The sequence below is a fragment of the Anser anser genome (assembly GCF_964211835.1).
Source record: "Anser anser genome assembly, chromosome: 3".
Taxonomy (NCBI): domain Eukaryota; kingdom Metazoa; phylum Chordata; class Aves; order Anseriformes; family Anatidae; genus Anser; species Anser anser.
In genome coordinates this window covers 50,419,077-50,442,763 of record NC_139722.1, presented here as the reverse complement: position 1 = coordinate 50,442,763, position 23,687 = coordinate 50,419,077, and the positions used below count along the sequence as shown (strand labels likewise).

Sequence of the window (23,687 nt, the reverse complement as noted above, 5' to 3'; positions counted from 1 at the left end):
CTTTGTATTTGTCCTCGCTGAACTTCTTGAGTTTCCTGTGGCCTGTTCCTCCTGCCTGTGTGGCTCCCTCTGAACGTAAGCTCCACATTCTAGCATATTGACTGTTTCCCTGGTTTTCCCTTATCTAAAACTTGAGAAGGACGTGCTCCAGAAACTTGAGAAGGACGTGCTCCAGCTCATCATCATCACTGATGAAGATACTAAGTTGGGTATGTCCCATAGACCTCTTTGTTACTTCTCTTGTAATCAGCCTTCAGGCAGAGTATAACCAATTAACCACTGTCCTCAGACTCTGATGATCGAGACAATTTTTCCTGAAAATCTCAGACTGTAATCTGCTACTTTCCTTCATCACTCCACTGTTTTGTGGGTGTCACAGCTAAGGCTGCCGTTGATATTCACAACCCCAATCCAGTTCTTCCTTCTTTCTAAGTAGGACATTTGAGAGATGACATTTGCAGCATCTGTGTGAAAAAATTCACCTCAGTATTCTCCAGAAGTCCCTGTGACGACCGTGTTCATGTCCTGTTTATTCTCCCTGATGCTACTTATCTTGCTCAGCTCCTCCCGCAGCGTACCTCGGGCGGGTGAGGCCAGTGTCACCCTGCAGCCAGGGTCCTGGGTGTCACCACTGTCCCTCTGTAGTTCTGCCTTGGTTGAGGCCTCTGATTTCCCAGCGTATCTTCTCAGTGGGTGCTGGAAATGGAGCCTTGCAGTGTGTTCCCCTGCTCCTTCCTGGGTGTTGCACAATCCCTCGTTGTGTGGAGCAGATTTTTAGGGCCTACTTTGCATCTGCCACCATGCAGACTGGCCAGCTGGCCTCTAAAGTCTGTTTGCTGCATCTTGCGTCAGATGAAAAGAGTTACTAGGAGTGTTTAAAGAAAATATCATTGGAATTACTTTAAATGCTTATAAATTAATGAGATACTTTAACTGCCCTGCCCCCATAGATCTTGTGAAACACTGATGTGAGCTGGTTACTGGTTGATCTGTGTGCATGATAGTGACGAGTTACTTTACTTGGCAGTTACCCAGTTTTGATAGTTATTGTTTGCAGATTTGGTGAGTAACATTATCTCAGGATCTCTGTTTGAAGAATGAATTAGTACAATGCCATTTTGTTGTTGTTGTTTATTATTAGTATGTCATAAGTTACTTGGTTCTTTTCCTGAGGGATGTGCAGTCTATACCAAAACACAGACAGGAGTCCCTATGAAATTTTGGAGATTAATGCTACTTCAGAGAGATCATTTTTTCCTAGTAGTTTCTTATTTCTAAGGCTTGTATTTCTTGTACACCCGTGAATCTCCAAGAGGAGTGTGAATGGGTACTGAATGGGTAGTACACAGCATGCAGTGTGGTATTGAGGGCATTCAAAATTGCTTGGCTAGCAAAGTAAAAAATATGGAAATGGAAATGAGGAGAGCTGCAAGGTAAGGTTTGTAGGCTGAACAGAAGATGAGAAGAGTATATGACTGAAGAAGATAAGAAAAAAAGATGAATAGGGGCTATCTGTCTGCAGCTTTAAGTAAAGGGAAGAAGTTAGTAACAAAATGACAGCAGTGATGTTAACGTACTTAATGAGTCTAGACTTGTGTTTTGCTTCTAGCGTTATGTGTACTTATAAAAAGGCAGACTTAATGAGCTAATCACACTAGTGAGAGTTGCAGTTTAACATGAAGGTTTTTGGCAGAGGATGCAATTCTTAAAGCTCTCTTAAATCTCTGTGCAAGAAATACAATTTTAACGTCTCTTAAAATTTACATGATCCTCAGGAGCCCTGATGTATCACTTTTCTTAATTGTTCATAAATTATATAAGCCTCTAATTTAACTGCTGTTCAGTTTAACATACTCATTTAAAAGAAATTTGATTTGATACAGCAACTTACAAAAAGGTAAATGGCAGGATACTTGGTATGGTTTATTTTACATAGCTGTTTTTTTATTCCTTATGTATAGTACAAAAAATTGTATAATTATAAATATCAATAAAATCAGGCTAAAAGCGTGGTCATATCAACTTTGGTCTATTCTTTTCCAATTTTGTCACTGTGAGAAATGCTTTTGTTTGAATTTACAAGGAATGCATTGTCAAAGGTTCTCTACTGCAGAACATTGAACATTGTCCAGCACAGTTGCTACAAAATTCAGATGTTTGCTTAAGTTTTTACTGGCTTTTAGTTTCAATTTTTTTGGTGTATTTTCTATGTTCTGTATCTCATACTCTTCTTTATCTTAGCTTCACATATAATGTGCATACCAGCAAGTGTGCTTCTGAAATTATTGGTAGAGTATTCATAATATCCTGGACACTGCCAACTATAGTGTCCAATTTGTTTCTATTCTTGTCATAAAGCCTTTGTATATGCTTGCTTACATGTAAATAATTCTTGTACGTGATCAAAGTATGAAAAGAATTTGACTTTTGTCTTGTTTCCTGGACCTGATGTTAGTTACATTTTGTGGATTTAACTCTGGGGAAAAATTGGACTCAATACAATCTGTATAGAAATAATTAAGTATTACACAAAACAATATGTAAGCATATTTCATTGCTTAAGTGGTAGTTTTTTTTACTGACATTTTTCTCTTTATTTAGTATTCCCCTTCATCCTCATGAAATACTGTACTTTTCATTTATTTGCTTGTCGAACAAGAAGTTGTTCATAACAAGTATAACATCATATTTCGAGGAGACACAGGAGTCAGGAAAGTACGGTTGCTAAAAATGGAGAAATATCTTTTGCTTTCTGCATGTTAAAAGGATAGTAAAAAGTCTATGTTAGTTTCATGGGGAATAACATAAGTTTCCTGAACTGTGAACATTTATAATCTAAGCCCTACTTGTTAATAAAGTTTCCTATATAATCTGCTACCATAGTTACAAGCAACTAATTTACCAGAGGAATACGAACTGGAAGAAATGGTGTTGTAGAAGTCAAAGTTCACTTTCTATTCTATTACCACAATATAAATCTGTACTAAATTTATTGTAGCCTGTGCAAGCCTTGGTTTGAATTTCCAGCACCATAATTCAAAAGCAGAATCTGTTCCCATATGTCTATTATATGCTACTATAACAAAGAAGTACAACATGCAAAGAAAAGTAACTTGAACAAACTTCACGTGAAACCACATGACCGGAAAAATATAAAATGCTTTTGATCGTGGAAACATTAATAAAGTTATTGAACTCTCAAAAATTTGGCAGTACAACAGAAAATGCTTTTATATTGAAAATACTAAAGAAACAAGGTTGAAGCCACAAAGTTCAATACTCCTTTCATTGACGGGCAAAGACTTCTGCAATACAATTTTAAGGAAAAATAAAAGAAGTGATTGACACAAAATGAAGGAGAAAGTAAACTGGGTGTCAGGTTGAAAAGTGACATTAGCCAGATTTTTTACATTCTAGGCATATCAAAATAGGCAAGAAAGTGACTTTGTAAGTAAAATAAGAAGTAAGGACTTTTCTGTCATAGGCTTTTAAGAAAGCATGTAAGTCTACTGTGATTCATTCTGGGACATCTTATAGCATTATACCAAGCAAAGAGCGTAATTAAGGCTTGTTTTTAATCAAGTTGTAGCTTGTATAGTTAGCAGTGCTATCAGATAACATTATCTTACCTTTCCTTATCACTTGCCTTAATTAATGAATTAGTATATTTGATAAATGGTAGCAGATGGCTTATAGAATTTTAGATTGTTTGGATTTTGTTGGCATAAAAAGTTCTTTAGCATGATCCCTCAGCCACCCCCTTAGTAAGACTAAAAGTGTCCTGCCCCAGAGAAGGATGGGGTTGTTTGTTATGAAAAACCAATCTGAGAACCTGAGGTATCTCTTCAGCCTAGTTACCTTTCCTCACTTGTCTAGATTGTAAATCAGCAGGGATGTCAGCAATGGCCATGTGGCAACTGTGTTTTCCAGCCCAAACAAGATTTACATATAGAAAAAACGTAATTTAAAGCTTGGGCTGCACGCTGTCACCTTGTTCTGTTTCCAGACTGACATATGGATATGGGAGCTGGAAATGTGTGAAAGGTATAAGCTGCTATCAGAATGCCTTTGAAAGCAAACGTCACAGGAAAATATTAGTTGTATCAAAGGGAAGGAGTTTATATTGAACGCTGAGGTCCCTTAGAGCTTCAACAACTCAATTCAGTGCAGGAAAAGAAGAAAGGGAAATAACTGGGGTGTATTAGGTAGGACTTAGGATGGAAATATGTGCATATGTGTTCCATATTGCCCGTGCAGCGAGTCCCGCACGTTCTGAATGCATCAGATGTACTCGCCATGTGCGCAGATTGTTGGCATGCTGGCCCTGCCGTGGGGCCTCTGGAAATCTTGGACCAATGCCTCAGCTTCTTCTGGTCCCTCGTTCTGGGAGGGTGTGTGGGGAGGAGTTGAAATAAGACCTATCTGGAAAATCTTGGTAAACCAGAAACTACAAATGGGGCCAACCAGAAGGCTGAGTAGTCTGTAGGAAAAAAAAAATGAAAAAATGCAGGAGTGCGGTTCCCCACCTGTGGTCTGTGGACCATGGGAGTATGGGGAGTGCTTTTAAATGTCCCTGAGGTAATTTAGAAGGGCAAATCTATAGTCAGTTAACTTCTGTTTGCTGCATAGGGATCTGCATCCCTGTTTGTTAGAGACTTTCATTTTGGGGGGTAAGGGGTTGTTGGAAAACTAGAAAAGAAAAAGTATAGAGAAGTTTAGAAAATACTCATTTATGCACTCTGAAAAGAAAAACTCAGGATACACTAGGAAGGGAGCCTTGTTCATGCCCTGGGCAATGTTATACGACATGGGAAGTAATTGGATTCAGATGATATTTTGTGGTAAACTTATTTTGGCATGCGGTAAACTTTCTTCATTTTGATTATCACAGTTGTTCTCATTCTTTTTCTGAGAGGCAAAACATTTAAATACCAAAGATTAATTGTTGCTCTCTTATCTAGTTGTTGTAGGTACTACATGATTTACTGCTGTTTTTTTCCTCTTGCTTGACAGTGATCTCTAAAATAGTATACACTTCTTTAAAAAGAAAAATCATTTACTATCCTCCACAATCTTATCATAGCAGTCACCTAAAAATGTGAAGCTTTATAAAGGGTCATTTATTAGGTCATTTGAATAGAACGTTTTAAAGCTACATTAATAAGTATTTTATGAAACTTGAGATGTTGACAGCATCTCAAGGGATACCATCCACGGGATTGTTATAGAGTTTAACACATTTCAACTACTTTGAGATCCATCATACCAGTTCTTCTAACTGCAAGGTTGCTCTCAAATATATTATATATTCTCAAATATATTGATGTCTAGAAATAAGCTGGTAAAGCCTGTGGCAGTTGTCAACTCGGAAGAGTCTGGGATATGTGTTCAAGTGTCCATTAGCTTAAGAATTAGGAGAATGAGAACTGACAGTGCCGTGGGTCAGACCCGTCTCTGATGTAAATCCATGGGATGTACTCTAATGTGGGACATACAGAAGTTTTATCTTGTGGGACAATAAGCTGGGTCTCTGGAGACATAGATTTAAATATGAATTCAGTCCCAAGTGTTGTAGGTCTTTTACACCATGTCATTTAATCCATCCCATGTGCTGCTTCATTATCTATAAAATGAGGATGCTACTTAATGGTAGCGTCCTGAAGACAGAATCAGTTAATGATAATAGGGAGCTCCAGTAAAAGTGTTATCAATTTTTTGGTTGTTGTTAACTTTGTAGAACTTTTGTAAAAATTTGCCTGAGAACCTGGGATGTTATTTAGCATCTGTTAAGAAATACATTATGGACTTCTTAAAAAAAACAAGCAAACAAAGATACCCCACTGAATTGTCAATCATACCTTGAGTCTGCCAATTGTTCTGATTTAGATTGCTCTATAAATTAATCTAAAAATTTCCACCCATGGTCACCCCATACTTTTTTATACGTTTACGATTCTCTCTTCTTCTTCAAAATGTTTGAGGGGAAAAAACAGATGCTTTTGCCTTTTTATTCAATACTTTGGCAGATTTGCTATTGCATGGTGATTACTCTGACTTAACTGTATGTGGATTGTTTTAGAGTAGAAAAATAACATCAAAAATATTTAGAAGGCACAATATCTTCTGTAGCAATGACTTTGTGTTGAGAAACCACTTTCAGCAAGAGGTGCCTTCAAACATCCATCTATGCTTAGCACAGTGTACATGAAAAATTGTCTGTGATTTATGGGCCAAAAAACCCTCCTTGCCCATAACAGTCTGCCCATTTTTTTTTCTTCTAATTTCTTTTTCCCTCAGCCTGTCAGATTCATGTTCTGCCCAGCTGTTAACAATCATGGGGCCTCAGGAGCAAGCATGTCCTGTGTTTCCCTTCCCTTGTATCTCACCGAGTTTGTTGTTGATCAGGCAGATGAGCTGTGCAGCAGTACCACTGATTCTCTAACACCCCCCCCAAGCAGCCTGCTCCAGGAGCTCAGTTTAAAAAATGATTTAGGGTGGGTAAGACAGAAGTTCTCTTTGCAATATCTGCCACAGCCCAGACTAAATAATGGATCCTAATGTGGAAATGGAAAGTAAATGATGATATGAGAAAGCAAGAGTCAGCATTTGGAGGAAGCTGAGTTGCATTTTGCCCACCTTCTCTTCATACTCAGCTCTGTTCTGTATGTGTCAGGATAAACTGTGATTCCTTGGAATGTACTGCAAGTACATTGTTCCTTGTACCTATATATATGAACAGGTGAATGGTTTGGTGCAAAATTGAGCTTGCATCTTAGAGATGATTGGCGCTGCTTTTTTTTCTCCTTTCTTTACAAGGCAATGTACCAAAGGCTAATTTTATTTTCTTAAATTAAACACGAGGTTATCATTTAAAGATCCAAAAGGTGGTCTGTTACAAAACCTGGTTCTGTAAACATTTTGCCCTAGCTAACTAGTGCAGTAGTGAAGGCTTTTAGTGTGCTCTATTTACTACCAAATCTAAACAGTTCATTCACAAAAGTTGTTTTTCGAACTGGGTTGGAAACCAGGTACCTACCAATATAACAAGGTGTGGAGGAATATTTCAGTTAATTCATCAGTTTGACATTCAGGCACAATTATTTCAGCAATATAAACTGAAACTTTCAACACTGCGGTACTGATTCAGTAGAATGACTCGTTACCAGGACAGTTGGGATTGCTTCACAAGTAGACGTCTTGGCAGTAGCTGTGACTGACAGCAGAATTGCATTTCACAGCCGTTTATTTCGTTGCCTAGCCAATATAGACGCTTATAATTATGTAGGAGTTATTCCCAGTGCCTTATTAGAAATAGCTGTAAGGTTGGACTCCTTAGTAACAGAAGTGTTAAGAGATCATGAGGGGTTCTATTGAAAGGGAAAAAGGGGCCTCTCTGTGCATCTAAGAGACGAGATTTCTTCATGCGCATTCTCTGTTGACTGAAATAAGGTAGGCATCAAAAACTTCAGTAATTCCCAGAAAAGAACGTCTTGACTTGTGAATGGAAGAGGCCATGAAAATACTCTCCACACGTGTTCCTTGTAATAACTCAGACTACCAGATAGCAGGCCTTTTGCTCATCTTACGTTAGCACTAGAAGGTGCTGACATGCCGGACCTAGTAAAAATAGTTGTAATAGTTACTTACACAAACCAAATGAGAGGACATGACAGGCTATAAACTCATTGTCCCTCTTCATTTAGCATGGAGTTAACCTCCAAAGAGCTCCATTGTGAACAGAAAAGCTGTTTTGTTAAGATACTCTGATACAGAATTCTGCATTTAATTAGGCATGAGAATAAAAGTGTATTTCCCTTTCAAAGAACATGTACTGCTGTCTTTTCATTCACTACAGTTCAGAAGAGCACAGAAAATGGCAACAATTTTCTAATGTGCTCTGCTATTTGTGCAATATAGATTGTACAGTATTGGACACGTTAACTACAGTGATGGACTGAGATGGAAAACGATGGAGTGGGAACTGGAAATTAATGGTAAAGCACCGTAATTAGGAATCAGGAGTTCCTGGCCTTCCAGCCCTATGACCAGGTGATACTGTTGAGCATTTTTGCATGGATGAAGTGAATGTGCAAAACTGTGGGTGTTCCCTGAAAAGCTTTGTAAATACTGTTTTACCAAATAGTGGCAAATCTTGCCAGTTGTTAATTCTTTCCTCATTGTAGGAGGAAATTATAACAACTTCTGTATTAGATGTGCGTAGTACTTTGGAGCATAAAAGGCTCTTGTGACCTGTGCGATGGAAAGCTTTCCTACTTCCTTTACTTGCTGCACTTGTTTGATATTTAGTAGGGGGAAGTAGCCCTCCGGCTACAAAGCTGCCCTTTGTGTCACCCGTTACACTTCTTGTGCTTTTGATGAGTTGTCACTGAAAGAACATTTTTCTTCTGCTTTTGTTTCCCTGCAAAGCTCTGGCAGCCTGCCAACGTAATGCTTGGACCCTCCGAGATATAAGCGCTGCAGTTGCTGGAACAAAAGCAGCAGTGCGTGCTTTACTACATCTTGGAGGTACCGTAGCTGACATAAAAGTAATATCCCTCTGCCTTCTCTGACGCATCTGAAGGCTTAGGATTAGGGAGAAAACAAGGCTGTAACACACTGCCCTCCCCAGAGCTCAGCACTTGTCCCAGTGACCTAATTCCCTGCCCTGAGGTGGCATCACCGAAGGTTGGAGCTCACCCCATTTTCTGGAAGAACTGAGAAAAGAGGAGAAAAAAGATGGGCCAGCTTTCATGTGACCACCACTCTATTCTTTCTCTCAAGGATGTTACTGCTCTACTGCTGACCTTGATGTAGTTAAGCTGTAGTTTATACAGTAGTAGTCTTGGAAATACAACTGAAGAGTTTAAGAATTGCTGATGAAAATGTGATATGTAGGATCTGGGGACAAGCAATGAAAATCGTTATAAAAGTGGTATATTTAAAGAATGTTACTTTTTATTATTTTGCAAAGGCAAATATTGGAAACTTGGAAAATATTGGAAAACGAAAAAAAATGGTAAAAGTTCAGTTCTTTTGCTTTATGCTATGACTGCTGCTAAGCTTGCCTTTTGCCTGCCTTGAGGATGCCTGTCTACTTCAGTACATGGGTTGTACAGAGAAAATAGAAAGCTGCATATAAACTCATAAATCTGGAATTTCTAAATTTTTGGATGTGAATGTCTGTAAATTAAAAGTTAAGTTCTTTAATGTGGATTCTTTGCAGTTGTGTTTTTGCTTCACAAAAGGACTTACTAGTGCCCCTCATCTTACTGCCACTCCCCATACTAAGTCTACTATAGCTGTGTTGTCATGCTTACTGTACTAAGTTAAGTGTAGTCTTGCCAATTAATATGTCTAATGCACAGCAGAAGTCTGAAGTCGTATGATCCCAGGTTCTTCATTTAATGCAAATATGCTGAGGAATAGAAATTTAAGTGGGAGAATAATTCGACAACTTAAAATAATACAGTATAAACTTCTGTTTTTCAGTGAAGTTCTGTTGCAGTGCTGGTTGTTAAAGATCAGTAGAACATTGCCTAACTTGTGAACAAGTGATATCCAATTTCTGACCCTTTGCTCACCACCTGACACAGTTTTTCGCTTCCCTTGGAAAAATCTGTTACATTTAAATGCTTGACCCATTATCAATTCTTTGTAGGTGTCAGATTTAAAAGGCTAGTGACCTCTCTTTCCTCAGCCTTCTATTTTGCTGACTGAAGTTTAAATGAAATATACAAAAACTGAGACCTCTTCAAGAAAGAGAAGACCTTTTTGTGTGTGCGTATGTGATAGAAACAGGTATGTTGTGATAGCAAGAGGTAATCACCATATTGGAGAAAAAAAGAGAAATTCCCTTTTAAAAGTGTATTATTTCTTTTTTAAATCTAATGTCTAGGCATTTAAAATGAGCTTAAAAATGAATAAACTCTTACAGGGTCTCTGTGCTCGTAGGTATAGTGGTATAGGGGAAGTTTGACTCAAGCGGTATAGGGGAAGTGTGGCTGGAAAGTTGCCCAGCAGAAAAGGATAGCCTGTTGGTTGACAGCTGGCTGAACATGAGCCAGCAGTGTGCCCAGGTGGCCAAGAAGACCGGTGGCATCCTGGCTTGCATCAGAAATAGTGTGGCCAGCAGGACGTGGGAAGTGATTGTCCCTTTATACGTAGCACTGCTGAGACCGCACCTCGAATACTGTGTTCAGTTTTGGGCCCCCCACTACTAAAAGGATATTGAGTTGCTGGAACGCGTTCAAAGAACAACAAAAATGATGAAGAGACTAGAAAACAAGACTTATGAGGAGCGACTGAGGGAATTGGGATTGTTTGGTCTTGAGAAGAGGATGCTGAGGGGAGACTTCATCACTCTCTACCACTACCTGTGAGGAGGGTGTTGGTCTCTTTTCTCAGGTGACATGACGTGAAGACATGGCCTCAAGTTGCTCCAAGAGTGGGGTTAGATTGGATATCAGGAAAATTTTCCTCGTGTTGAGGGTGTTTAAGTTAAAGTTAAGCTCCTGGAAGGAGCTGCCCAGGGAGGCGGTGGGGTCACCATCCCTGGAGATGTTTGGCACGTGTATGTGGCTCTAAGGGACATGGTTTAGTGAGGGGCTTGGTAGGTCAGGTTGGTGGTTGGACTTCATGATCTTGAAGGTTGTTTCCAACCTAGGTGATTCTGTGATTAGACCAATTGATACTTATCTGAAAAAATTAGACACATTTGCCTGCACAGCCCCTTCGCAGGTTTCCAGTGTCTTGGATTATTTGTTGTCCTTGTCTTGATTTGAAGGTTTTGGTGAATCTTACATAAACGTGGTAGCTCCTACATGTGACCTGGGGTGCCTCGTTTGGGCTTTAGCCTTTCCTAACTAGATAATTGGTACCCTGGTTGTAGCATTAACCCTTGACAGACGCAGAGAAGCTGTATTCTGGCATCACTTTTCTGTTCTCTTCCTTTACCAGTGTTCGCACATATTTTAAAATCTAAACTTTGTATTCAAACCAGAAGAAAAAAATCCAGGTTGGTTGAACTACTGATGCTGTTAAATGAAACCTTGCCATTGTTGAGTTCCCTATTGGTTGCAGCTGAATTGATGATTTTTTTTCCATTTCCTAACTTATTTTCTTCAACAGTTTTGTTAAAGAATGAGTCCTGTCTTCAAATGAAACATTTTAGTTAATATGCATGGGAAAAGATGTTTTGTTTTGAGAATCAAGGCTATTGTTCAATGAATTGTCTTATTGTCTTAAATTGTCTTAATATTCTTAAAGAATGTTTGCAAAATACTGAAACAAATACAGCAGTGAGATTATTCTGCCATAGAAAGGAAAGAATACATGAGCATTTGTGTGTTTAGTCAACCCTATCATTACATGAGCTTTATTGGCATCCTTTTGTACTTGCTCCTTGGCTACAGCACTGAAGTAGAGTGGGTCATGTAGGATTTTCTCAGATTTAGTTGCTGACCTATAAAGCTATCACGGTCACAGGTTTTAAAACTGGGACATGGACAGACATACAAATATTCTGTATAACATATAACCAATCAAGTCTCTGGACCTTCAGAAGTTTGTTGCTTTCCACGAGAGCCTTGCTTACGGATATTTTCTGTACAGCCTACCTCCTGAATGCTTATTCCATTGAGCTGTTTCACCAAGGAGGAAACCTTTTACCACAGATCATTTCTGAAACGTAATGACAGCGGAGGGAACTGTAGAAAATGGAACCCACCTTACAGGAATGGTTGTATCACTCTGGTAAATTCATTAGGGTCCTTCTGAGACGTCAGACTGGAAAACATTTAGTATCCAATGCAACCTTTTAGGTCCTCTGTGGCGCAGTTTTCAGTGGTTCTGGGACAAAACAAGTTAAAGTGGATACAGTATGTAGTTCAGCTTTGGCTCAGGAGCAATGAAACAACTTAACCTCTTGATTATTAATTTAATGGGATTGAGAAAAGCAATTCTTAGAAAATTTTGCCTTTTTTTAAAAGAAATTTCATAACAAGTTCATTGTAATAAAGCATTTTAAGAAATTCCTGTTGTGTTTGATGTAGACGCGCACTAGAGTAATAATGCACTGTGGCTGAAAATTACAGAAGCCGAGCTTAAAACACATAATCACTAAAGGCCTACTTCTGAGGGGCAGTACTTCTTATGTGGAATACATTGATTCTGATATCATGTAATAATCATTAATCTTTGTTGGGGATCACAGACCAAAACCATTTAAAATGGCACCTGGTAGGGAAATTTCTAATTATTGCCACATATTTCTGTAGTCAGATCTGAAGTTTGTATTTGGTTGACTAACATGAACAATGTGGGAGATAAATACTAATTAGGGATGCTCGTATTGAAGCCAGAATTTAACAAGGTGTTCCTGCTAGAAGAATGCCACATGTGGTAAATGGTCACTGTAAATTATGAATGCTATTAATAAAAATAAAAAAAAGAGGGGAGACTAGACAAATTTGGCAGAAATTCATTAACAGTGAGAATGGTTTCAATATGCGCCAAGGATGTGTTCAAGATCAGGTTACAAAGAAGTTAGACTGACAAAGAGAAGAGCCTGACCTGCCTGAGCTACAAGGCTATAAGGCCTTTTCCAGCTGTTTAATCTTCACTTACGGAAATGAAAGCTTCAGGTTTTCTATACTAAGTACTTTGAAGCTGCAGAGTATCTAGCAAGAAACGTAAAGGGTTGAGCCTCAGTACTGTGACCTACTAGATGACTGGTTGAAGTGTTTTCATGCTTGACTTGTCTAGTAATGCCATCCCATAACAAATAAAACACCAACTTGGGAGCTGTCAGTGTTTGTTCAGATGCAACTTTCAGTTACCAGTTACTAAGATGTCTTTTTTTTTTTTTTTTTGAATTCTCAAAGGGTTTAAAATGTGCTCTCTGTATTAATCACAGAGTCAGGAGTGGGAATTCATTGCCACAGTGATAATTCTCTTGCACGGTTCATCTCATGAACGGGCAGAGTTTGCTGTGTCAGGTCAGGGACATTTCCTAGTTCAACTTTGCTGTCAACAGAATACTAGGTGTTGTTGTTGTTGTTGTTTTCTCAATTCTTCAAATGGAAAAGATCAGTCTGGACGCATAAGTTGCAAATAGAAGAACGAGCAGAGGCCCAGATTTTCCCTAATTATGTCAGTGAGCACTGCAGAAAGTCAGGGTAACCAACGGGGTTACAACCTCTTGGGCCTCTAGATAAGCCATCTCCAAAAGGGCTTGCTATCTAGTGTGAAAATAAGTCAACAGATGTTATTAAATTAACATGTTATTCTTCAAATAATAAATAATTTCCATACTGGAGTAGATAACTTATACCGACTGCCCAAGTAGGAGTTGTGATTAATATGCCATATTACCTGCTTCAGCAGATAAAATCTCAAGAGCTGGAGATCTTGTTTTCATGCAGATAAGGCTAATGAGAGAATCAAAGGAAGATAAAAGCCTTAGAAAGTGATGTAATGCATGGAGCAAGTTATATCCTGTTGAAACTGTAAAGTCTGAATATTTCATTACCACCCTTGACAGTAAAAGAAGTAGGTGGAAAGGCTTAGAAATTGGGACAGCCCTAAAAGCCCAAACTCCATACCTGTAATATAATGGAAAGGGAACAGACATGTTTTTGCGCAGAGTGTGTAATGACTCTTTCTTCATCCCTTATGATTTCATGAAGAGAGGTGTGCTTTCTTCAGAAGACCACATTTCTCTTAGGTGGCATAATCTAAACAGCACCATTGACAGGAGGTGGGATTTTGGGTCTCAGGTTAATTGCAAGCAAGTAACAAAACCAAGAGACTCTTCCTGATGCTGTCTTTGGTCTGAATCTAATAAACCAAACTCCGGTTAGGTAATTTTTTTATCTATTAGATTTTAAAAATAGGAATAAATTTCTTTCTGTATTTATCCTATAATTTAATAAAATCCAAAAGGTTTCCCAGTGTCATCTATTTCAACCTCAACTATTAAGCAAGGTTCCAGTCTTTTATTCAGCAGTGTTCATTACTCATCTATCTCAATGTCTTTTTCCAGAGCTATACCCCAGACACATTGCATTTGTCAATGTAGCAAATCCTTTTCTTCTTTCCTTTTTTTTTTTCTTTTTTCTGCTAGTAACCTTTTTCTCACTGACAAATACACACTTTTGTTTTAAGATGCATAGTAAAGCACTTGGGTCATGCAGAACACTAAGATGGTGGTGATAGTAATAACTGCAGTGATTATATAAAACCTAGAGATTTTTTCTCCTGTGAATGAAGCTATTGTTCTTGTCCACAATATATTTAATTTTGAAAAGCATATTAATGAGAAATTTATGAAAAAGCAGTTGATACCTTCATAAAAGCATAGTAAATTATGCTGTTCTGTGTATGTGCATGAGATACAGATGAAACGGTTCCAGTGTTGTTCCAGTGGGAGTTAGTTGTCAAGTATGATTTTTTCTTTTTAATTTATTAATCACTCTTCTACTCTTAATTAAAATTAGGCTCTTTTTTTCTCCATTTAAAGTAGCTCACACTATTTGTCTATGCATGTGAATCATTGGCTCTTTTCCTTATTAGCATGTATTTAGTTATCAATTATCGGTTTAGAATTGTTCTGAAAATGATACAATTTTTAGTTCATTGTATATTTATGGGGGATTAATGTTGTGGCTTGGATGGTCAGTTTAATGCCATTTAAGGTATGTCGTCAACAAATACTGCGTAGGTTTCTGCCTTAACTGTGAATACATTAGGTGCTAGACTGCCAGCATACAACTTGAAACAACATTTGGAGACTGTCTAATTTTGCTTGGGGAAAAAAAAACACCCGTCTCCCCAGATTTTATCCTTTTTAATTTATTATACTAATGTATTTTTAAAATACTATATGAAATCATACAGTGAGGCATTTTATCTTACTGTGATTATACATATTTTTGAGAAACTGTACAGAAGTGAATATCAGAGTGATGATGTGCAGTAAATTTACGTGAATGATCTTCCTTCTTCCTTAGATATTTGGGCAATTGGCTGCATATTTGCTGAACTATTGACATCGGAACCTATATTTCACTGTCGTCAGGAGGACATCAAAACAAGTAATCCCTTTCATCACGATCAGCTAGATCGCATTTTCAGCGTAATGGGGTTCCCTGCAGGTAATTTATTTTCATTAAAGGTTCAGGCATAATGCTACTAGGTTGATTTTTTTCCTAAAGGAAATGACTAGTTGTTTGCATAGGTGTGAAGAAACTGTCAGTTTGATAGATTTGGAAATGCTGACAGTTATGGAACAATAGCACTGGCCAACAAACTTAAACATCCTCTGTAGTTACTTCTTCTTGTGTGTTACTTAACATTCTCTTCCAGAACTGTAAATGCTTCTCCTCTTTTTTTCCCCCCACCAAAGATAAAGATTGGGAAGACATAAGAAAGATGCCAGAATATCCAACTCTTCAGAAAGATTTTAGGAGAACAACGTAAGTGATGATAAAACAACATTTCAGTGAATGTAGGAGATAGGCAGAAATTGGCCCCTATTATCTTGAAAATTTTTCAGGGGGGTGGGATTTTGGAGTGTTTGGGTTCCAAAGCTGTGACAGATGTTCTGTTATGAATCAGGTGTTTTGCTTGAATGGTGTTCTCTCCCTCAGGAACTTGTTAAAAGCATCAGCTGAGTTGCCTCCTTATTTCTCTAGAAGGGATCATTTCAAGTGCAATTTGATTTACGGCAGGCACAGACAGACAAAGTTGATTTAACCAGTTGCATTAGATGTTCAAGGTAACTTCATTCATTTTGTGTGAGAAGGAAGAGGGAAGCACCTCTTGGTCCTTTTGTCCAGCGTAGATCTGGAGACAGTAACGTAGTGGCAGAAGTTTCTGTACGAAGGTCATGCGTTCAGTAGGTTGTGATGTAAAGCCTATCCGGGATCTGAGAATTTCCTTCTTTTAGTGTTGCCAGGGGCTTTGGCTAAATTAGTCAGTAGTGGGTGGTGATAGATCAGAGGGTGTAAGGAGCAACATAGACTTCTGCTGTAATGCAAGGGACAGGGATTTGGGAGTTTTGGGTTCTGTTTCCAGCTCTGCCATGGATTCATTATGCTGGCTTTAGACAAGATGTGAAGCTATCTGTGCACAAGGCTTCTTTCTTTTGAAAATGGCTGTACTTAACCTCTGGATTTGCAGATTCAAGGCCAGGCACAGGTCATATATAGTTGGGGCGTTTTCGAGCTTGGAAACTATAAGGACTGTGGTTTGCTGCAGGTTGAGGAGACAGAAAGGTTAACTTCTCTGCCAAATCTCAACTGGAAACAATAGCTTAACTGTTAGAAACTGCTGTACATGTTCTGTGGTGGAGTTGCTTTGGAAAACAAGTGTGAACTTCAAGTTGAGTTTCACTGTCATATGCCAATGTCAACAGCTTATCCATACGCTATAAAAAGTTGCATGTTCTATGGAAATAATCTGCACACAGTTGATACTAATGCTATTAGTGAAAAGCATACATAGTGTCAACTGCTTGATAAGTATCTGACGTATTTTCTGATAGTAGTTCTTTTTACAGTTCACGTATTAAAGGCTGGTGGTTTTGTGGTCACTTGGTATACTCCCATATTCTTAATGCTATATTATTTCAGAAATGTCTTTGTTTAACAATATTTTTCAGATATGCCAATAGTAGCCTCATAAAATACATGGAGAAACACAAAGTCAAGCCTGACAGCAAAGTTTTTCTTTTGGTAGGTACTAATTGAAAATCACTGTGATCACAGGAGTGAAATGCATTTCTAATGTTAATGTCTGTGTCTGTTCTATTACCTCATTCTACTGAACACTGATAAAAAACAAAGCTATTTATCACCAACTGGCTAGTTTTAAGATACGTTTTCTTCATTCACATTCATGCTGAGGGTGTGTTTAAACTGCTTGTACTCCAGATCTGAAGCTTTCATGTACTTATGATCTGCAAGGCATTTGTATACCCCGCCTCAGCAAACCCTCGGTCCCACATGGTTTCAGAGAGCTAAAGAGCTCCCAAGAGTTCAAGACTTCTGTGAAATACAGGGAAGAGGAAAGGAAAATAAAAATGCATGTTCGGGAACATCTTAAAGAATTTTATTTTTTTTTTGTGAAGGGAGGCATTCACATAAGAAGTGTGAGACTTCAAGAAAAAATAATTAGAATTTCTTAAACTCAGCTTTCTGGGCTAGAATTAGAATGATCTGGAGGAGAAGTCTAACTGAAGAGACTACAGTTATAACAGACGTCATTAATAAGCCCCTGAATTTCCCTGCTTTCCTACTAAAGGTGAAAGCCACCAGAAAGCCTGCTTTTGTGGAAGGGCAAAGAAGGAAATGGGCTGCTGACAGATTTTATGGCTAATTCATCAAGGCTGTGAATGCCAAGTTGAATCATCTGGGGTGGGTAGGCTGCTTTTCCAGGGGCATATATTAACTAAATCTCTAAAGAATAAAAACTTACCAAAGGGTGTCAAAAATATATTACAAAAGCAAATAAGCTTTTCATGATGGAGAAGTAGAGAGGCAGGGTTATTACAGGGTGATTAAACAGGTAGGTGTCTACCTATGTGTTCTGCTGTATAATTGTGAGCATGAGAACTGAGATTTCCTAAGGTCTCAGTGTTCTTTCTGAACATCACAAAGAAGACTTAGTTCACTTAGCAAGGTAGGTTTTCTGTAGTCAAATTTTTTTCACTATTAATAATCAGGGATGAATAGGGATAGAGGTATAGTTTAGTCATTGACCACAGAGGTGGAGGCTGGTCTCAAATAAGTGAGCCTCCCAGGGCTCTGCATGAGTGCTCAGGAGCACGGACAACTTTCTTGATAACTCATTTCTGCACTGAGGAGGTCCACGTACCTAAATTGCCTTAACCATTCTATAGCAAAGGGCCTCAGTAGCTGCCTTATCTTGTGAAAGATTCTCAAACCAGCGGAGTTTGGAGATAAGGTGTGCATTAGTCCTCCAAATAGAGAGATTAGAAATGCACCTGCTTCTGAAGCAGACTCCCTGAAACTCCTTGTTCACATCAAAGACAGTAATGTTATTTCTTGAGGTAACCTGCACCTTGCAAGATGACCTATAAGACATCTGCTTCATTGGGCAAGACTTTGCACTAGTATTTACAGAATGTGTGGCACGTACAGAACTGGTGAATATGGTACCAAGTAGACCAGTTCAGGGTAGCAAATGACCCTTGACAAAGAGGCAGATACTGTGCCACTCTGCTGACTGACATTGAATGTTCATGTCCACGTGAAAGGGAGAATGTTTTCTGTCCAGGGAGATGCATGTGTTCTTGCTGCTCTGGAAAAGTTACCAGCATTGTATTTATAGCTATCATGTCAGGCCAGCCAGAGTCTGACAATCAGTGAGCTTGAGAGCTGCTGAGAGGTACGAGACACTGATGAAGTCGAGTCTCACGGGCTCTCTATATCGTATTAGCAGTTGCTTACCTGAAAACAAATTGCATCCAGACTTTTTTTAAAATTCATTTTCTTAGAAGCAACAGAAGCTACAGAAAACCAGACGAAGAAAGCTGTTTCGGAGTGGTATCATTGATAGGCAGGGTGTCTCCCTTAGAGTGATGTCGTGTGTAGCATCACCTGGAATGGACAAACTCGTTATATCCTCTGGGTTAGAGGGGAATGATTAAGATTGTGAGCAGACCTCTAAAAGGTTCTGGATATCTTTAGATTCTCTGCTGTGGTACAATAACACTGTCCTTAAATGAAAAAGAATACAAAACATATTTGGAGGCAGCCTTTGATGAGGGTGAAATATGTCATTTTCTTTTGCTGGATTTCCTGAGTATTTTTGTTGGAGGCATCAAAGATAGTTTGAACTACAATGCCATTTACAGAAGGAATTTTATTTTCACTGTTAACTTGTATTAAGAGAGACTTATGTGAGAGCATGACACCGTGCAATATAATCTGAGCACCCAAATTTCCCACAGTGAGTTTATCAGAATGTGATAAATGACTAGAAAGGGCATGTTATCCCTATAATTCCTGTTTAATACTACTAATATATTATAATCCTCTTTTATAGCCTGCTGCATTCAGCAGCATTCTAGCTAATAAATTTGTTATTGCCTAGTAAGGAAAAAAGGTTACTAGGAAGGGTATGTTCCTCCTCTTTCGCATCTCAAAACCAATTAGAGTAGGACTGGGACCTGTGCGCTCTGACTCTGAAATTTTGCTGGTTAGAGAGGTGAAGATTTATTGTTTATGGCTGAAAGTGATAAGGAGAGTCTGGTCATATTCAGTCTCTTCTGACACGCTTTTCCTGTTGTGTCAGTGCTGTAGAACAGTATAAAAGTTATGTGTGTGTCACAGCACAGTTATTTAGAAATTATGCTTTATGAACCTGTAATAGCTGAATTTAATGTTACTTTAGGACAGTGGTTTGGCCTTAGCAATTAATACCGCCTGCTACACTTAGCCGTTTCTTACGTAAGAGCCATTCACAGCCACAGCATTTTGTGGCTCTTGGGAATATGCATTCTAGTTCTTGGGTACTTAACAAGAAATGTTAATTTAGGCTTGTCTGGAAAAGCCGCAGATAATTTAACGTTTGTATAAGTTGTATGTTTGAAAAGTGATAGTTTGATAAGCTTTTTGCTATTTGTAATGTTGTTTACAGCTTCAGAAACTTCTTACTATGGACCCTACAAAGAGAATTACCTCAGAGCAGGCTTTGCAGGACCCTTACTTCCAAGAGGATCCTCTGCCTACATCAGAGTATGTATTCCCTCTTCTGTGCTTTTCAGGAAGGTCTACTTTCTGCTAAATGCCAGTCCCTGTCATGAGATGACAGCTGAAGAATTCACAGGTGCCCACCTGTGTCCACAAGATGCAGAAGCTCAGGCATGCTCAGTAGAAACAGTGTAGAGCTGCAGTGTGTTTATCTACTGGTGCCAGAACTGAGCGGTCATGGGCAACAACGCTCTGTCGCACTGGTGTTGTAATTCTGAATGTGCTATCAAAGCCAGTGGCAGTATTATGACAGTACTTAGAGAATTCATCTGTGCCCTGTTCTGTTCTACCTCACAGAGCCCTGCTCTCTGTTACTTCGTTTCATTGCCTCTCTCCCTAGGACTAGGACTGTTCTCCGATCTACAGCCTGTTCCCATGCCCTTTTGTGTCGGGTCATAACAGTGTGAGGAGAGAAAAGGGATCAATGACTACCACAAGTCCCACAGGTTCCTTGTTCAAGGGGCTTGAGAGTACAGATTTTGTGTATCTGTATATTTTACTGTCATGACACGTTCAAATGATAGATGCAGTTGCTACTGGCAGACTTTCCCCTTCTAGTTTCTCTTCCCAGTTTTCAGAAGGATTATGATCTGTAGGAGCTGGATGCACAGAGACTTCCACCTTTGCTTTCACTGCTTCCTCAGCGAGCAGGGAACAAACACTGAAAGGAGGGAACAGTCGCTGGAGCGCAAATGAAGTTGAGCTGAAACTAGTTTTTTCTTCCTTCATTTTTTTTTCCTCTGATTAGATAAGTCAAAACACTACTTAGCACCTGGATTAGGCACTGTTGGATCACTTCAAAAAAATATGCCACGTTGATTGTATCATATTCTAAATGCCTTCGGCAATTCTGAATGCTGGCACAGAAGTATAAGAAATTGATACTGGTCAGCATCTACCAGTAATTTTCTACGTAGCATTTACATTATGCAGTTGTACATAGGCCTATAGCTCCGCAGGGATTACAGGATAACATTATGATAAAGTATCTGCCATAAACATAAAGGAATGTTCCAAATCCTATTAGCCAGGCGAATTTAAAAGCTGTCTTTTCCCTCTACACAAGACCTGAGAAGCTAATTGAACATAACTCAGTAGTTGTGATTGGCAAATATATTTAAGATTGTTGTAAGTCGAGTAGGGGCTTACAAGGCAATAACTCTCATTGGATCAGGCTCTTTATTCAGTGAGCCGTGCATGCTCCAACCAGGTGTTGTGGAACATCTGGCTGCTGTGACGCTGTATTTTGCCATCGGAATCAACAAGTGGTTGCTGTGGCATTTGGGCATGTTCAACCATGCCATGATTTCTAAATGATGGTCTCGTGCCAACAGCAAAGAGATAAGACATTATGATCAGCATCTAGCTGCTGGTATCTGCTGCTTGGGTGTTCAGTGCCACTCGCTTGTGGAAACAGGAATCATGAAATAAATTAAATTGTGTTATATCTGTATTTTTAATATAGCATTAAGTAAACGTACGTCATATGTATTTTGTCATATGTATTTATTGTGTGTTTACTGTGTTCCAGTGTATTTGCTGGCTGTCAGATTCCGTATCCTAAACGAGAATTCCTTAATGAAGATGAACCTGAAGAGAAAGGGGATAAGGTATAATAAACTTTTTTTTTTTTTAAGTGTGCAGTAAGGAAGAGTTATGGCGTTACCAAATGAAAACTAATAAATGTGAACAGTTAAGCAAAAGTGTGTTTTCCAGGCAAGTCTGTCTTAAAACCACTTTCCAGTGAGATTAAAAGTATCAGATGACTTCGGGGTGTCTTGGGTGGTATCACCAGCCGTTTGCCCTGACCTGCAGGGAATGAACTGGCTGAGTTCTGTCAGCAGTTGCCTGCTTTCAGCTGCCATCATTCCAGGAGGACCTTGCCTACCTCCTCCTGCACAATGAAAATACACTGTGATCACGGGAAAAGAATGGCATTTCCATTGTATGAATGGCATGCATCCAGCCATTTGAAAGGAGATGGTTGTCAGGGTCTCAAATAAATAGTGGCAGCCTGCTTCTGGCACTACATCAGAACATTTCATCCATCTGCACGCCGTTTCCTGATCGTGTTTTAAGGGCCCTCAGACAAAAGAGTTTTAAGGAGCATGAACTGTTCTGTAGTGACAATCCACTCTGAATACCCTCTTTCCCATAGTCCCTTAGACACGAGCAAGAGCTTGTTTGTGTGCGTAGTAAGTTTTGGTGTGTTTGCAACTTATCTGAGTTCAGCCATGCTACGTGACAGCAGTGGTTGTCCCATTATAGTGTGAAGGCTGAACAATACTGCTATAGTGTGTGATGAACCAGCTTGGTATTTTTTCTTAAGAGTGTACAATGAGGCACCAATTGTAACGTATAGCTAGCAAAATGTGAAGAAAACAACCATAAACTGTAATTATCTGAGGGCTGCTAGAGGACTGTTACTGTTTTGAGAAACTTTTTGACTACATGCTTCTCTTTTCAGATTTTCTTTGTAGCATGAGAAACTAGCTGAGTTTAAAAGTGTGCCTATTGTGATGCATTTCAGACAGCAGATTTTGTTTTCAGAACAGAAATTGCGGATTCTTCTGTACTGAGAACAAGTGGTAATGTCCTGGATTTTTTTGTCCAGATAGTTATTCAAAAAGAGGAAACTGAAAGACCTAAGCAAAAATACAGTCAAAGTCGTGATACTGATTTGACTGTGATTTAGTTACTGGTGTAGCTCTAACTCGCACAACTTTAAAAATAAGAACAAGCCTTATGAATTAAAATTACTCTGGCTTTTGTTTAGGCAGTGTATTTAAAAGTAAATATCTGTCTTTTCCATGGGAGTATTGGGAAGAAAAAACAATGGAATGTTTATATTTAAAACAGCCATTATATAAACAATCTTTGAGATCGCTGGGGACAGTCACGTATTTATGCACACTCCAAATAAAATTTTTTCAGACCGTGTAGGTAATTTAAGTTAAGCATTACTCATTGAATCTGTTCTCACAGTGTAGAAAACGCGAAGGTAAAGAATATCCTGAAAACTGGATCTGTTCCATGCTTTGTTTCTTTCTGATGATGTTGCAAGTGGAAGGACTTATTTATTTATGATAGAGTTAGTTTCTGATCTTTTTTTAAAACAAAAGCCCTTGTATAGCCTTAGGAAATATGGAGGAATTCTGTTTGTTTATTTGGAACTCACATCTTAATTGAATAATCTTTAACATAAGCATCCTTTCTTCAACGTGGCTAATTGTTAGTCAGCAAAGCTAAGCTGAGTGTTTGTAAAACAAAATTAAAGGATTCTTCCCTCATTAAAATTCTGTCAGGATCGGAATTTAATTTTGGTGACATGTCCAAGAGATGGCACATGGTCATATGTTGCTAACTTTAGACCTTGTATAGTGTTTATTTAAGAACCAACGTGAAATAAACCGACCTGTGGGTATTTTTGCAGTTGTGAGCTGTGTCCGTGTGTTGAAGTGGTGCAGTTAGGCAACAGCCAGAATGCAATAGAGCAGATCTCAGTCTCTACCAAGGCAGTAGAAGTGGTAGCTGCACAGAAGAGCAAGCTAGTCAGGTAAACTTTGTGCTCATGTCCAAAGTGCCAAACATTAGACCCATGACGAACCGTGGTGCTTAATTGTGAGAGTTCCTGCTGTATTTTTTTTACAGTTAACAAAACTGCAGTTTTTCAGCTCTCACAGTAGCAACCATCTCACTCGCATCCCACCATCCCTATGAAAACACAAATCTCAGAATGTAGCACAAACACTGCCTTAGTTATTGGTGCTTGTTTGTATAAGTGAAGCCCAAACCATGATTTAAAAGATAAATTGCTTCTTAACAAAGTTTATGACAAGCTAGCGTGATGTAAACTTTTAAGAGTTTAAATCCCCCTGGAAGCAGAATCCAACTGGGATGGGATTTGAGGAC

General features: G+C 38.8%; 1 protein-coding gene across 1 annotated transcript in view; it reads left to right on the top strand.

The window, feature by feature from the left end:
• Window positions 1-23,687, top strand: part of CDK19 (cyclin dependent kinase 19) — a 127,600-nt gene that overhangs the window by 94,310 nt on the left and 9,603 nt on the right. Inside the window, exons 7-11 of the mRNA XM_083830433.1 lie at window positions 15,009-15,152; window positions 15,404-15,473; window positions 16,661-16,733; window positions 19,663-19,760; window positions 21,307-21,385. Coding sequence (XP_083686559.1) covers window positions 15,009-15,152; window positions 15,404-15,473; window positions 16,661-16,733; window positions 19,663-19,760; window positions 21,307-21,385 — 464 coding nt within the window. The remainder of the gene's footprint in view (window positions 1-15,008; window positions 15,153-15,403; window positions 15,474-16,660; window positions 16,734-19,662; window positions 19,761-21,306; window positions 21,386-23,687) is intronic.